The sequence below is a fragment of the Erythrolamprus reginae genome, chromosome 3 (genome assembly GCF_031021105.1).
Source record: "Erythrolamprus reginae isolate rEryReg1 chromosome 3, rEryReg1.hap1, whole genome shotgun sequence".
Taxonomy (NCBI): Eukaryota; Metazoa; Chordata; class Lepidosauria; order Squamata; family Dipsadidae; genus Erythrolamprus; species Erythrolamprus reginae.
This window is the reverse complement of record NC_091952.1, coordinates 15,710,200-15,725,846: the sequence shown is the minus strand read 5'-3', so window position 1 is coordinate 15,725,846 and position 15,647 is coordinate 15,710,200. Positions and strand designations below refer to the sequence as shown.

Here is a 15,647-nt window from a genome sequence, read left to right as displayed (position 1 = left end):
GGGCCGGCACACGGTGGCGGGCCAAAACGGCCCCCCCATTTTTCAATTTGGCCGGGCCACTGACACCAGTAGCAGTAATACTGGCCTATCGGTGGCCATGCCCCTGCCACTGGGAAGGGGGATTGTGTCAAAATAACATTCCACTCTACTCACACAATCCCCCTCTCAGTTTCTCACAGCGATAAATGTGGCAGAGCTGAAGATCCACGGCCCAAGATGGTTTCCAGACCTGACACAGATTATTTTGAGTTTCTTTCTCATGTTTAGTTCAATTCCTAGAATGTGTAATCATTTCTCTACATGTCTCTAACAAATCTTACATGTTTCCCCAAGGTGGTCTTTAAATTGCTTTGATTAACTAATTTGATTATGCCTTCAATCATTTGCTGCTCCTAATGGCCATATAGATAGATTTTCACCAAGGCAACCTGTTCCTTATTTGTTCTTTCAAATCTCCCAAAAGTATACTCCTCACCACCACCACCACCACCACCAAAACAACAACAACAACAACAACAACAACAATATAATAAAACAACAGAGTTGGAAGGGACCTTGGAGGTCTTCTAGTCCAACCCCCTAAAAAAATCCGACACCACTTCAGATAAATGGTTACCCAACATCATTCCAGTGTTGGAGCATTCATAACTTCTGGAGGCAAGCTGTTCCACTAATCAATTGCTCTATCAGGAAATTTCTCCTTAGTTCTAAGTTACTTCTCCCCTTGTTTAGTTTCCATCCATTGCTGCTTCTTCTACCATCAGATGCTTTGGAGAATAGGTTGACTCTCTCTTCTTTGTAGCAACTCCTGAGATATTGGAACACTACTGTCATATCACCCCAGTCTTTTCATTAAACTAGACATACCCAGTTCCTGCAACTGTTCTTCATACGTTTTAGCCTCCAGTCCCCTAATCATCTTCATTGCTCTGGATTGATTTTTTTTTAGTGAACCATTTGTTTATTTTCATGGTTATCCATGGCAATTCTGAGGATTTTCTGAGACTTGACTGAATTTTTAACTCACATAATTCGCATAGCATGTTAAATAATGAATTCATCTCCTTGGTTCATAGAATACATTGCACAGTAAATATTGGGTCCATCCAACATATTTGTTTTTTTTTAAATCCAGTACAGGAGCCCTGGTGATAAAGCACTTTAAAAAAATAAGTAATTAATGCTGGGTATACTTTTTCATAACGTCCCTTCTTTTTCTTACTATTGAAAGCTTCTAGAAAAAGTGTTAAATTTCATTTCTTTGGAAGTATTCAAAGCAGGTGGGCAGCTAGCCCAACTTTAGGATTGTTTCCTGGACATTTCATTAAAAACCTAGTCAGCTGCAAACATTTAAAGGACTCTTACTCCAGTGGATAGCATTACTGCAGTTACCATATTTATTTGGAGCATAAGATGCACCAGAGTATAAGATGCACCTTAATTTGGGGGAAGGAAAATAGGCGAGAAAAATCTGCCTACCAGGTATTTCATCTGGCTAGCGTCCTTATTTATTTTTTATTTTATTTATTTTGTCCAATACACAATGAGGGTTTTAGTGGGTATATATCTATATACATATAGTAAAATACATGATGAAGGTTATAGAGGAGATACTCATAGTAAAATATGTCTAAGAAATAATAGAAAAGAAGGTATAGTAATAGAACATATCAAAGAAAGAATAGAAGAAGAGATATAGGAATAGAAGAAAGGTATAGGAGATATAGGAGAGCAATAGGACAGGGGACGGAAGGCACTCTAGTGCACTTGTATTCGCCCCTTACTGACATCTTAGGAATCTGGATAGGTCAACCGTAGATAATCTAAGGGTAAAGTGTTGGGGGTTTGGGGATGACACTATGGAGTCCATGCTTAGACAACTCGGTTACTGAAGTCATATTTTTTACAGTCAAGTTTGGAGCGGTTAATATTAAGTTTAAATCTGTTGTGTGCTCCTGTGTTGTTGTGGTTGAAGCTGAAGTAGTTGCCGACAGGCAGGACATTGCAGCATATGATCTTGTGGGCAATACTTAGATCTTGTTTAAGGCGTCTTAGTTCTAGGCTTTCTAGGCCCAGGATTGAAAGTCTAGTCTCGTAGGGTATTCTGTTTCGAGTGGAGGAGTGAAGGGCTCTTCTGGTGAAGTATCTTTGGACATTTTCAAGGGTGTTAATGTCTGAGATGCGATATGGGTTCCAAACAGATGAGCTGTATTCAAGGATGGGTCTGGCAAAAGTTTTGTAAGCTCTGGTAAGTAGTGTGAGATTGCCAGAGCAGAAGCTATGTAGGATTAGGTTTACAACTCTTGAAGCCTTCTTGGCTATATTGTTGCAGTGGGCTTTGGCACTTAAATCTTTTGTTATTAGTATACCAAGGTCTTTAACCGAGTGGGGATTATCTGTGATAATTTGATTATTCAGTTCGTATTTGGAGTTCAGATTCTTCTTCCCAATGTGTAGGACAGAGCATTTGCTAGTTGAGATTTAGTCTGATCAGCTTCAGCACATTATTTTATCCCCAAATTAGGGCTTAAAAAACCTTCTTCGGAGGGAGTAGCAATGAAAAAAAAAGCCTGCAAAAACCTAGGGATGGAAATGGGGAATGGGGAAGCCAGGTTCATTTAACTATGTTGCTAACTTAACAGCTGCAGTGATTTTCTTAACAACTATGGCAAGAAAGGTCATAAAATGGGGCAAAACGTCTTAACTATTTCACTTAGCAAGAGAAATTTTGAGTCAGTTGTAAGCTCAAGTAGCATAATGATCTTCGCAAGGATGTAAGTTTGGTGTCCATTTCTCTTCCTTCTCTCTGTTTTGTAGATAATTCTGTTGAACTTTTTATCCTGAAAAGTCTCCCTCCTGGCGAATACTTTGTGCCGCTCCTTATACGGGATTTGCAAGGGTTTTCCAGGCAACAGGCTCTGGATCTCCAGGTCTGCTCTTGTCCTGATGGGATCACTTGTGAACAACGCACTTCATTGAAAACTGCATCACTGGGTCTCAGCGGAGGAGCAATTGGCATCATTGTGGCAGCATTTTTATTACTGTTATGTGAGTAAATGTTATTTTCATGTTATTTCAACTTGGTGGAAGAGCAGTAAGCCAAGAATCACAGTTTGCGTGGTCTAGATAAGTAGAGTGGTACCTCTACTTAAGAACTTAATTCACTCCATGACCAGGTTCTTAAGTAGAAAACTTTGTTAAGTAGAAGCAATTTTTCCCATAAGAATCAATGTAAAAGCAAATAATGTGTGCAAACCCATTAGGAAAGAAATAAAAGCTTGGAATTTGGATGGGAGGAGGAAGAAGAGGAGGAGGACAGTCGCTGCCCAGAGTGAAGGGAGCATTTATTTTCTCTGGGCGCTGGCAGAGGTTTATTCCCTCTCCAAATGCCCAGAAAAAGGAAAATGCTTTGTTCACTCTGGACTGCCAAAGCCTCCTTAAGCGCCACCGAAAGGCTCCTCTGGCAGCCCAGAAAAGCCCAAGATGGCCGGGATTATAGGAAGAATGGCAGGAAACTGGCCGGGCCTTCGTGCCGCTCTCAAATTTCCTGGGAAATTTTTCCAGGCTCGGGTTCTTAAGTAGAAAATGGTTCTTAAGAAGAGGCAAAAAAATCTTGAACTGAACACCAGGTTCTTATCTAGAAAAGTTCTTAAATAGAGGCGTTCATAAGTATTCTCCTTTATTGGTGTTGAAGAGAGCTGTTGGCATTGCTTGTTTCCCCTTTCCTTTTATGTAGTGGGCCTGGCTCTCCTACTCTTGTGTTCCTGCTTCTCTAAAGTGAAGAAAGCACCTGCATTCATTCCATACGAAGCAGGCAACCAATCCCTGATCCAGTACAATGAGGAGAGCGAACATGTTTTGGTGAGAAACAATATCATTGGCTACTTTCCTGGACATTTTGGGGACTGGTCCTAGATTTCTAGCATAAACTAGAAATTTAAACATGCCTGGGATAAACATATATCCATTGTAAGATAAAATACAGGAAATAGTATAAGGGCAGACTAGATGGACCATGAGGCCTTTTTCTGCCGTCAGTCTTCTATGTTTCTATGTTTAAGCCTGTGCATCAAACTTTAAAGAAGCTTTTATTGTGTTCATTGGAATGTATGTCAAAACAAGTATTAGTACGCCAAATTTTGAAGTTTTGTCAATTGCAGCTATTTCAAAAGGTTCTCTTATTTTATCCATTTGACTTGTTATCAAGTCAACAGGTCACCATCAGTGAACTGTTGGCTGCATAGCTAGAGGTATAACAAGCAGGAAGAGGGAGATTGTGATCCCCTTATATAGAGCGCTGGTGAGACCACATTTGGAATACTGTGTTCAGTTCTGGAGACCTCACCTACAAAAAGATATTGACAAAATTGAATGGGTCCAAAGACGGGCTACAAGAATGGTGGAAGGTCTTAAGCATAAAACATATCAGGAAAGACTTAATGAACTCAATCTGTATAGTCTGGAGGACAGAAGGAAAAGGGGGGACATGATCAAAACATTTAAATATGTTAAAGGGTTAAATAAGGTCCAGGAGGGAAGTGTTTTTAATAGGAAAGTGAACACAAGAACAAGGGGACACAATCTGAAGTTAGTTGGGGGAAAGATCAGAAGCAACATGAGAAAATATTATTTTACTGAAAGAGTAGTAAATCCTTGGAACAAACTTCCAGCAGACGTGGTTGGTAAATCCACAGTAACTGAATTTAAACATGCCTGGGATAAACATATATCCATTGTAAGATAAAATACGGGAAATAGTATAAGGGCAGACTAGCTGGACCATGAGGTCTTTTTCTGCCGTCAGTCTTCTATGTTTCTATATTATTCGGTTTGTCATGTAGATAGTTGAGTGGTTCAGGGTGGGGAATTTGTAGTGGGTGGGACATTTATTCTATTTTTTATTCTATTTTTTTAATTCTAGTTTTAAATTTACCTATTCTGATTTTATGTATGGTGGGACTGGTCTCTGGGTTTCACATGACTTTCATTGCCAATGACAATTCTTTGTTTTTGACCAATGACAATAAATTTATTATTATTATTATTATTATTATTATTATTATTATTATTATTATTATTACTACTATTATTATCATCATCATTTACAGAATGCATCTGACTCAGGGAAACAAGCAACACTATCCTCAGTGCATGCAAAAAACGTGAAGGAAAAACAACAAGTTCTTGAGGTAACTGGAATAAAGTGTCATCATTTCTGCAGGGGATCCAGTGCTTACAGAAATTATCAATAAAGAGTGATATGCAGGAACCAGAATGAAAGGATGATTTTTTCACTCCAATATTAGTGTCTTCCTCCCATCCTTGTCCAAGCAGGGATGGGCTGCTTTGAATTTGCACAGGTTTGGGCAATACTCTAGCTAATATTCTGTGCAGTTTGGCAAACCTGAAAATCCCACCCTTATCTTTTTTTTTCATTCCAGGATTCGTTCATTTCCTGAGGGGGGGGGATGCCTGTCAGTCCTGGAAGCCATCTTTTACCTTTTTGTATTCAGACCTGCCACATTTTCTATTGTGGGAAAATGGGAGGGGAGATTATATGGAGTAGGTGATATGTAGTAGTCTAAGTAACATTATTTCCAGAAAGTCAAGGCTGCTGCGCCCGGCAGCTACAAGGAAGTGACAGGGAGGCATCTTCAGTTTGGATGGTACCTGATTGGATCATGTGATGGACATGTGGGTGCTGGGCAGGGACTTGAGTGGAGGAAACCTGGAAGCTTTCAGATTTGGGTTTTCCCAAATGTTGCCAACATGGCATCTCTAATAAATTGGAACTTTAAGGAACTTCTAGCCTTGGAGTTTTATTTCATTGGGGGTGTTTATTGAAATGCTGACAGTGCCATCTGCAAATATCCATGTCCTTTCCTCTGACTGGCCATGACTGAGGTGAGAAGAAGACAAATATCATTGTAGTAGTACCCCTAGATACGAGCATAATTCGTTCCATAAGGGAGCTTGTATCTCGAGGCAATTCGTATCTCGAACAAATAACATTTTCCCCCTCTGAGATAACCAAAAGCAAGGATTCTTGCGCCACCTAGTGGACGCTCGGCTCGTATCCCGAATTTGAGCTCGGGACTAGAACAGAAATGTCTCTCCCCTCGTGGCTCGTATCTTGAAATACTCGCATGTAGAGCAGCTCGTATCTAGAGGTACTACTGTATGTCAGGAAAAACGGACTGACCCAGAGGAGATGGACTTCAGGAAGCTAAATATTTTATTGAGAATTCTTCTAAAGTTTCTAGATCCTAAAATATCCAAAACATAAAAAGTGTGGTGTGATATGATTATTTTATAAGTTCTCTATTCCCTTTTGTTCTCTAAAGAATCTCTCTGCAGTGATGCAAATGAAACCTAGAGAAAGCCACCAAGATCCTAATGGAATTGTAAGTTCACCCTCCAAAACTATCAAAGCTTGGAATCAGGTTAGACATGTCACGTGAATTGGGTTTAGAAATTTATTGATACGGGGAGAGGCAGTTAATGATTTCCTGAGTCTTTCTGAACTGCAAAGTTGGTGGGAGTGTATTACAAACAAGAACCAGGGCTGGCAATACCCCTTCATGCAATGGTGGAGTAGATTCTTTGTTTTAATAACAGAATATAGTTTTAATAACAGAATCAGAAGGGACCTTGGATATCTCCCCCTCAAATAGTAGACCCTATACTAGTGATGGGCTCCTCTGGGTACGGTCAGGTATGCAGTACAGGTAGCAAAATTTTGATTTTTTTTTCTTTTTTCCCCTTCTGGGCTCTGGGTCTGTTTTTCCTATCGCAGTAAATGAGGTTGAATGTGTATAATTTTAGAAGAGCTGTCCGTGCGTGTGTGTACATACACTTTATATAGTAGATAATCAAGGGTGGGCTACTGCCTGGACGGGGTGGGGGGGGACACAGTGGGGTAGTGAAAATGGAGCTCCACCCCAGAGCACCCAATTTTCACTGAAAGATGTTGAAACAAAATGCATGTGTATGTTTGGTTTTATAATAAGGGCTTTTAGTTGTTTTTATTATTGGATTGTTACATGTTGTTTTTATCATTGTTGTTAGCCGCCCCGAGTCTACGGAGAGGGGCGGCATACAAATCCAATAAATTATTATTATTATTATTATTATTATTATTATTATTATTATTAGCCACGTCCACAGTGTGGTAGAAAAAGTTTTGGTAGCTCATCACTGCCCTATGCCCATGATGGCAAACCTATGGCATATGTGGCACGCAGAGCTATATCTGAGGGCATGCAAAGCATTGCCCTATGTCATCTCTGTGGAGAGGGGTGGCATACAAATCCAATAAAAAAATAAATAATACATAAATAAGTATGCTGGCTAGCTGATTTTTTTGCCTTCCAGAGGACAAAGGGGAGGCTGTTTTCACCCTCTCCAGGCTTCAGGAAAGCCTCGGGAACCTGTAGGTAGTGAAAAATGGACCCAACAGGCCTACCGGAAGTTTAGAAACAAACATCCATAGGCCCGTTTTTTGTCCCCCTCAGGCTTCAGGAAAGGTTCCTGATTCTGGGGTAGGTGGGTGGCTGAAAAACGGCTCAACAGGCCTACCGGAAGTTTAGAAACAAACATCCAGTGGGCCCGTTTTTTGTCCCCCTCAGGCTTCAGGAAAGGTTCCTGATTCTGGGGTAGGTGGGTGGCTGAAAAACGGCTCAACAGGCCTACCGGAAGTTTAGAAACAAACATCCAGTGGGCCCGTTTTTTGTCCCCCTCAAGCTTCAGGAAAGGTTTCTGAAGCCTGGGGTAGGTGGGTGGGTGAAAAATGGACCCAACAGGCCTACCAGAAGTTCAGAAACAAACATCCAGTAGGCCCATTTTTTGTCCTCCTCAGGCTTCAGGAAAGGTTCCTGAAACCTGGGGTAGGTGGGTGGCTGAAAAACGGCCCAACAGGCCTATCGGAAGTCCAGAGGCTTCAGTGAGGTCTGCATGCATGTGCGTTGGAACAGCGTGGTGTTGCTGTGCACACATGTGCAGGGGGAGGGCATTGCATTATGGATGTGGGCACCCGAGCAAAAAAAGGTTCACCATCATGTCCTATACCAATATTATTTTACTGAAAGAGTAGTAGATGCTTGGAATAAACTTCCAGCAGACGTGGTTGGTAAATCCACAGTAACTGAGTTTAAACATGCCTGGGATAAAACATATATCCATCCTAAGATTTAATACTGGAAATAGTATAAGGGCAGACTAGATGGACCATGAGGTCTTTTTCTGCCGTCATTCTTCTATCTTTCTATGATCATCCAATCTCTTAAAAACAAATCTTTTTAAAAAATGGCTGTAAACCTATGCTACAAATTCAAACATTTTCTGCCTCAAAATGGCCCATAATTGGGGAAACTGGAATTTGGCTGCCCACGTGAAACAGATTCTGGAGGTGTTGGACAAGTGACCAAGAAATTGTCCAGTTCTGCATTAATGCATTAATGAAATTGTCCAGTTCTGCATTAATGAATTAATGAAATTTCATTAACACAATTAATGAAATCTTTCTTCTCATTGTTTTTAATAGCTTTGGATGCATTGATTTACAGGTGGTTTTACAGGTATAGAACAGGTGGTTAGACAAAAATGTGTTTGAAAGCAAAGTGATAAAATGGGCAAATGGATTTTAAGTTGGAGTTGATTGTGAAGCTCCCTTTCTTCCTTCTTTCCATAGCTGGAGTGTTGGAATCATCAGAACATTAAAACATACCAGAAAAATCCGCAAGAGAAGATTTCAGAAATAGTAGCTGTTGCATTGAAACAAGTAAGCAACTGCAGGGCAAACAGTGGCTTCTTTTCCCCCAAAATATTTAGAATGACAAAACCTAGTACAGTGGTACCTCTACCTAAGAACGTCTCTACTTACGAACTTTTCTAGATACGAACCGGGTGTTCAAGATTTTTTTGCCTCTTCTCAAGAACCATTTTCCACTTACAAACCCAAGCCTCTGAAACTGTAACCAGAAAAGGCAAGGAGAAGCCTCTGTGGGGCCTCTTTAGGAATCTCCTGGGAGGAAACAGGGCAGGAAAAGGCGGGGAGAAGCGTCTGTGGGGCCTCTCTAGGAATCTCCTGGGAGGAAACAGGGCCTACACTCATTATTTGCTTTTACATTGATTCCTATGGGAAAAAAAATGCTGCTTCTTACAAACCTGGCCACGGAACAAATTAATTTCGTAAGTAGAGGAACAAATTAAGCTCATAAGTAGAGATACCACTGTATATGTTTTAACCATGGCTCAACCACCAGATTTAAGGTTTCCTGGTGGTTTCCCCTGCTCAGTCAAATTACCAATGAAAGATAAAAATAGATACCTATTTTGGAAGTGAAGTGCTTATTTGTCACATGAAGAAATTTGAAGTTAGGATTGCAGCTGCTGGATAGGAAAATTTCTGTAGAGACCTATAGAACGCATTCCTTTCCATCTGCCGTTCTCCTAATGAAATACCGTCCCTTATCCCACTTAAAGCATTTTTTTTCTTTTTATGACCCTTTGTTTCGGGGTGACTGTGTGTGTGTGGGGAATTATTGACCCCCTCAGAGAGGGTTCACAACTTGGGCGTCCTCCTTGATCCACAGCTAACATTGGAACACCATCTCTCGGCTGTGGCGAGGAGGGCGTTTGCCCAGGTTCACTTGGTGCACCAGTTGCGGCCTTACTTGGACAGGGGGTCATTGCTCACAGTCGCTCATGCCCTTATCACCTCGAGGTTCGACTACTGCAATGCTCTCTGCATGGGGCTACCTTTGAAAAGTGTTCGGAAACTTCAGATCGTGCAGAATGCGGCCGCGAGAGCTATCGTGGGGCTTCCTAGATTCGCCCACGTTTCCACAACACTCCGTGGCCTGCACTGGCTGCCGATCAGTTTCCGGTCACAATTCAAAGTGTTGGTAATGACCTTTAAAGTCCTACATGGCGTTGGACCAGAATACCTTCTACCGCATGAATCCCAGCAGCTGATAAGGTCCCACAGAGTTGGCCTTCTCTGGGTCCCGTTGACCAAACTATGTCGTTTGGCGGGACCCAGGGGAAGAGCCTTCTCTGTGGCAGCCCCAACCCTCTGGAATCAACTCCCCCCGGAGATTAAAATGGCCCCCACCCTCCTTGTCTTTCGCAAGTTACTTAAGACCCACCTATATTGCCAGGCATGGGGGAACTAAGACATCTGCCCCAGACTTTTATATTTCACGTTTGGTGTGTATGTGCTGTATGGTTTTTAATTGTTGGGGTTTTTATGTATTTTATTATTAGATTTGTCCCATTGTTATACAGTACTGTTTTTTATTACTGTTGAGAGCCACTCTAAGTCTTCGGAGAGGGGCGGCATACAAATCTAATAAATAATAAATAATAATAATAATAATATAATAATAATAATAATAATAATAATAATAATAATAATAATAATAATAATAACTGAGCATTCACTGGCTGGGTGTCCTTCCTGATGCCTACCTGGAGTTCACAACATATATTTTCTCTTTGCGCCCTGATAGAAAAACATCCACAACTCCTTAAGTTCTAACTCTCAACCTTCTGAGTGGGAGGCAAATGTCTTCATCTCCAGACCACCCTACTGCTCCCACTCTTAAAGCAATAACCAACTGAAAAGTGGGAAAGTTTTTCAAACCTTCAGAATTACTTCCACCCAAGTTTTTATTTATTTATTTTTTACAAACATGTCAATGCGTAAACAGTATGACACCTGAGTGTCCTACATTTTAGTACAAACAAAATAATATTCATCATATTTACTACAGTTGACAAGTTTATATAGTTCTGGTGATAGTATACATATTTTTGGTTGAATTATAATATTTCATTATTTAGTTATTCATTATTTCAATATGTTATTTTTTATACCAATCATCATATTCCGAGTGTCATTTCTTTTACTACAAATTAAATAATAATAATAATAATAATAATAATACTATTTGTTACATTTAATAGACTTATATGGTTTTAATACTAATACACATGTTTATGTTAAAATATAATCTTCCATTATTTAATTATTCAAGATTTCAGTATGTTATTTTTATGCCAATCACCATATTGTTCAAACATTTTAATACTGCCATTGTTTAAGTTCTGATTTCCTCTCTTATTATTACTTTACCTTATTATATAAATATCTGTGTTCCATTAAAGCCCCCTCTAGTTTCCATCTGCTTTCTAACTTTTAATTATGCCACTATTATATTTTAAAATATTCCCTTTCTATCCACACTTTAGTACAAATAAAATAATATTCATCATATTTACTATGTTTGACAAGCTTATATGGTTCTGGTAATAATACACATATTTCAATGTGTTATTTTTATGCCAATCACCATATTCAGGGTATTGTTCCTTTTACTACAAATAGAATATTAATAATCATATTTGTTACATTTAACAGACTTATATGGTTCTAATAACAATGTACAAGTTTATGTTAAATTATAATCTTCCATTAATTATTCAATATTTCAATATGTTATTTTCATGTCAATCACAATGTTATTCAAACATGCGTAGTGATTTCTGACAGTCTCAAAATGGGTGAACAGTGCAGTCAGGCAGTAAGGAAAGCAAGTAGGATGCTTGGCTGCATAGCTAGAGGTATAACAAGCAGGAAGAGGGAGATTATGATCCCGCTATATAGAGTGCTGGTGAGACCACATTTGGAATACTGTGTTCAGTTCTGGAGACCTCACCTACAAAAAGATATTGACAAAATTGAACGGGTCCAAAGACGGGCTACAAGAATGGTGGAAGGTCTTAAGCATAAAACGTATCAGGAAAGACTTAATGAACTCAATCTGTATAGTCTGGAGGACAGAAGGAAAAGGGGGGACATAATCGAAACATTTAAATATGTTAAAGGGTTAAATAAGGTCCAGGAGGGAAGTGTTTTTAATAGGAAAGTGAACACAAGAAAAAGGGGACACAATCTGAAGTTAGTTGGGGGAAAGATCAAAAGCAACATGAGAAAATATTATTTTACTGAAAGAGTAGTAGATCCTTGGAACAAACTTCCAGCAGACGTGGTTGATAAATCCACAGTAACTGAATTTAAACATGCCTGGGATAAACATATATCCATCCTAAGATAAAATACAGAAAATAGTATAAGGGCAGACTAGATGGATCATGAGGTCTTTTTCTGCCGTGAGTCTTCTATGTTTCTATGTTTTTAGTACTACCATCATTCAAGTTCTAGCTTCCCCTTTTGTTATTACTTCACCTTATTATATAAAAATGTGTATTCCATTCATCTCTGTAGTTTCCATCCCGATTCTAACTTTTAGTTATGCCACTATTATATTTAGAAAGGTTCCCTTTCTATCCATCCTCTCTTGTCTGCTTTAAAGCTTTAATTATTTATTTCTTAGCTTGCCTCCCAAGCTTATCCAGAAAAGTTCCTACGTAGAGGTGTTTGTAGGTAGAGGTACCACTGTACTTCAGTTTCAACCACAACATTACTCGAACAAACAATAGATTCAAATGCGATGTAAACCGCTTGAAACTCAACTGTAGAAAATACAACTTCAACAACAGAATGATTAATTAATTAATTAATTTATTTATTAGATTTGTATGCTCGGGGCAGCTAACAACAGTAAAAAGACAATATAAACAAATCTAATATTAAAAATAATCTTAAAAAACCCAATTTAAAGAACCAATCATACATGCAAGCATACCATGTATAAATTCTATATGCCTAGAGGGAAGGGGAATTTCAATTCCCCCATGCCTGACGACAGAGGTGGGATTTAAGGAGCTTGCGAAAGGCAAGGAGGGTGGGGGCAACTCTGATATCTGGGGGGAGCTGGTTCCAGAGGGTCGGGGCCGCCACAGAGAAGGCTCTTCCCCTGGGTCCCGCCAAATGACATTGCTTAGTCGATGGGACCCAGAGAAGGCCAACTCTGTGGGACCTAACCGGTCGCTGGGATTCATGTGGCGGAAGGTGGTCCCGGAGATGGAGATGCTTGGAATACACTACCTGACTCTGTGGTTTCTTCCCCAAACCCCAAACACTTTAATCTTAGACTGTCTACAGTCGACCTCACCCCATTCCTAAGAGGTCTGCAAGGGGCATGCATAAGCACTCCATTGTGCCTACCATCCCTAAATGTTTGTAATTTTTTCTTTGCAGAAATGTGAAGACATGGCCAACCTGGAGGATAATAGACTTTCTTATTCCCCACGGGTTTATGCAAGGGAAGGAGCGTTGGAAAAAAACGAATCTTCATGGTCCCTTGCCATCCTAGATGACAAAAGCAGCCTGCCGGAGGACTTCCTGGGTGGTTTGGAACCTAGATTTATCCGTCTTGCAAAAATATGCAGCAAATGATCGCCGCTTTTGGCCTCTTCTTAGCAAGAGTTTTGTAAATCAATTTAGAAAATGGGACTCGTTTTCTATGATAAAAAGTGCTCTAGAACAGGGGTTCCCAAACTATGGGACACAGGTAAATTGCTACCATGCCTCATGAGTGCACAGCTTTGCTCACTTGAGCCTCATCCTGGGTGCCCAAGGCGCCACTCTTGCCATCCTTGTTGCGGGCATCGGTGGCACCATTCATGCTATCCTTGTTACGGGAGCTCGAGGCCCGAATTCACACAAGTGTTGCCATTAACATTGCAAGTACGCACATAGACAAATGCATATGCACTCGCCCCTCTCACAAAATCATCCCCTCTTCTCCTTCTCCACTGCTCCGAGTCGCCAACCCAGAAAATTTAGGGACCCCTGCTCTAAGAAAGGTTCATATTGTATGCCTATTGCTCTTTCAGCTTACAGATTAACAAAGTTGGAAGGGATGTTACAGGTCATCTAGTCCATCCTCCTGCCCAAGTCGGAGACCTAGGATTGAACTCACAGCCTCCTGATTGTGAGGCAAGAGCTCTACCTTTGGGCCACAGCAGTTCCTTATGCAAGAGAATAAACACATTCTAAAGTTTCATCTTCAAATTGTTAGAAAACCTTTTCTTTGAGACCAGATAGAGTCCATGGACAGACAGAAGATAAATTCCAGTTCTGACTACTCAGTTACTGCATCATTCATTTCTCCCCCGTTATTGACCACTTCCCGATAGCCATCTTGTGTCATTATTTATAAGAACATAAGAAGAACCATGCTGAATCAGGCCAAAGCCCATCGAGTCCAGCATTCTGTGTCACACAGTGGCCCATCAATTGTACACGGGGATCTTGAGCAGAAAGAGAAGGCAAAACCCTCCCTATCCCTTGACCCCCAAGAAATGGTACCCAAGGGAATCCTGCCTGCCTCAACCAACATAGAGGCGGCACATGGACATCCATTTCAATAACCACTGATACACTTGGCACCCATGAATCTGTCTAATCCTGCCTTGAAGCTATCAAGGCTGACATGCCCATGTTATGTGTGATGAGAATTTTATATGCAAGAAAGCTAGAAACACGCTTATTCCCACAATGAAAAAATGGCTGGTAAAGATGATGGAGTTGGCAGATGTAGCAAATCTGATCATTTTAATTAGAGAGAATTTATCCACTTTCATTCTGCTTGGAAAGAAAAACTAGATTTTTCCCTACAATTCAGGGGTTGGGGTGGTGGTGTTTCTTTGATTTTAGGTTTTGAGGGTTAGAATGAGTTTGTTGTTATAAAAATGGCTTGAAATGTTGAGAAATGTAAAGCAAAAGGTTGAGGTGGTATTTTTTTCTATACAGTATTCTATATTCATTGCCCTGAAAAACACCAGAAATTGCTATTTTTTCTTCCTGTTTCTCAGCACCCTTAGCTTTCCAACATTTTGTGATCTATTCTTTCTTTTTGTACTTTTGTCTTACAATAAACTAATATATTTTTTGAAAAAAATATGTTGTCACGACACAAATAATTCTGAATTTTAAAACATAAAAGGCGAATGGAGCTTAATTCGTGAGAAGAGGGGATCATGCCCATTGCATGATTTGTTCTAATCTATGCGGAAGATTTTCTTGATGAGAAGTTGGAAGTTAGAAAACTGTCTGGATGGCTTTGGGCCAGTCATAGGCTCTTTTTCAGCCCAACCCACCTCACAGGAAAAATTGGAGGCGAAAGGAGTATTAGGAATGTTTGCTGCTTTGGGTTACTTATAAAGAAATAAAGGCAAAACAAAAATCGAATGAATGAATGAATGAATGAATGCATGAACGAATGAATGAATGTGTTCAGGTCCAAATTTAGTGCTTTTCTCAGTCAGATAAAATTCCATGCAAATGGGTAAAACATACAGATTGTATTTATTGTCTGGTGTCTTCATATCATTTACTAAGACATGAAATTCCTTAGATATCATGTCAAGAATCGGACATGACTGAATGAATAATATCATCATGAGTTGTTCCTAATTTTATGTCATTGCGGAAATGTGTAAAAGCACACCTGGTTTTATTGCAAACTTTTCTCAAATTTCACTTTGTATTTTCTTATTATGAGCAGCTGCCTGCACCAGATTTTAAGCAGCAGAATGTGTCTGTAAAATAAGCAAATGTGTTACTGGTATGGATTAGTATAATTTGCACAAAAAGGTAAATGTTCTGAAACTCAGCTGTCATCCTTCCTATACAATAAACAATGAAAAAACAATAAAAATCTTTCACCCCAACAAAT

General features: G+C 39.8%; 1 protein-coding gene across 1 annotated transcript in view; it reads left to right on the top strand.

Annotated features, from left to right (window-relative positions):
- Window positions 1-14,870, top strand: part of CDH26 (cadherin 26) — a 58,558-nt gene extending 43,688 nt beyond the window's left edge. The window contains exons 12-17 of the mRNA XM_070744516.1: window positions 2,818-3,048; window positions 3,737-3,861; window positions 5,109-5,189; window positions 6,345-6,404; window positions 8,690-8,779; window positions 13,166-14,870. Coding sequence (XP_070600617.1) covers window positions 2,818-3,048; window positions 3,737-3,861; window positions 5,109-5,189; window positions 6,345-6,404; window positions 8,690-8,779; window positions 13,166-13,363 — 785 coding nt within the window. The 3' untranslated portion in view covers window positions 13,364-14,870. The remainder of the gene's footprint in view (window positions 1-2,817; window positions 3,049-3,736; window positions 3,862-5,108; window positions 5,190-6,344; window positions 6,405-8,689; window positions 8,780-13,165) is intronic.
- Window positions 14,871-15,647: the final 777 nt, after the last annotated feature.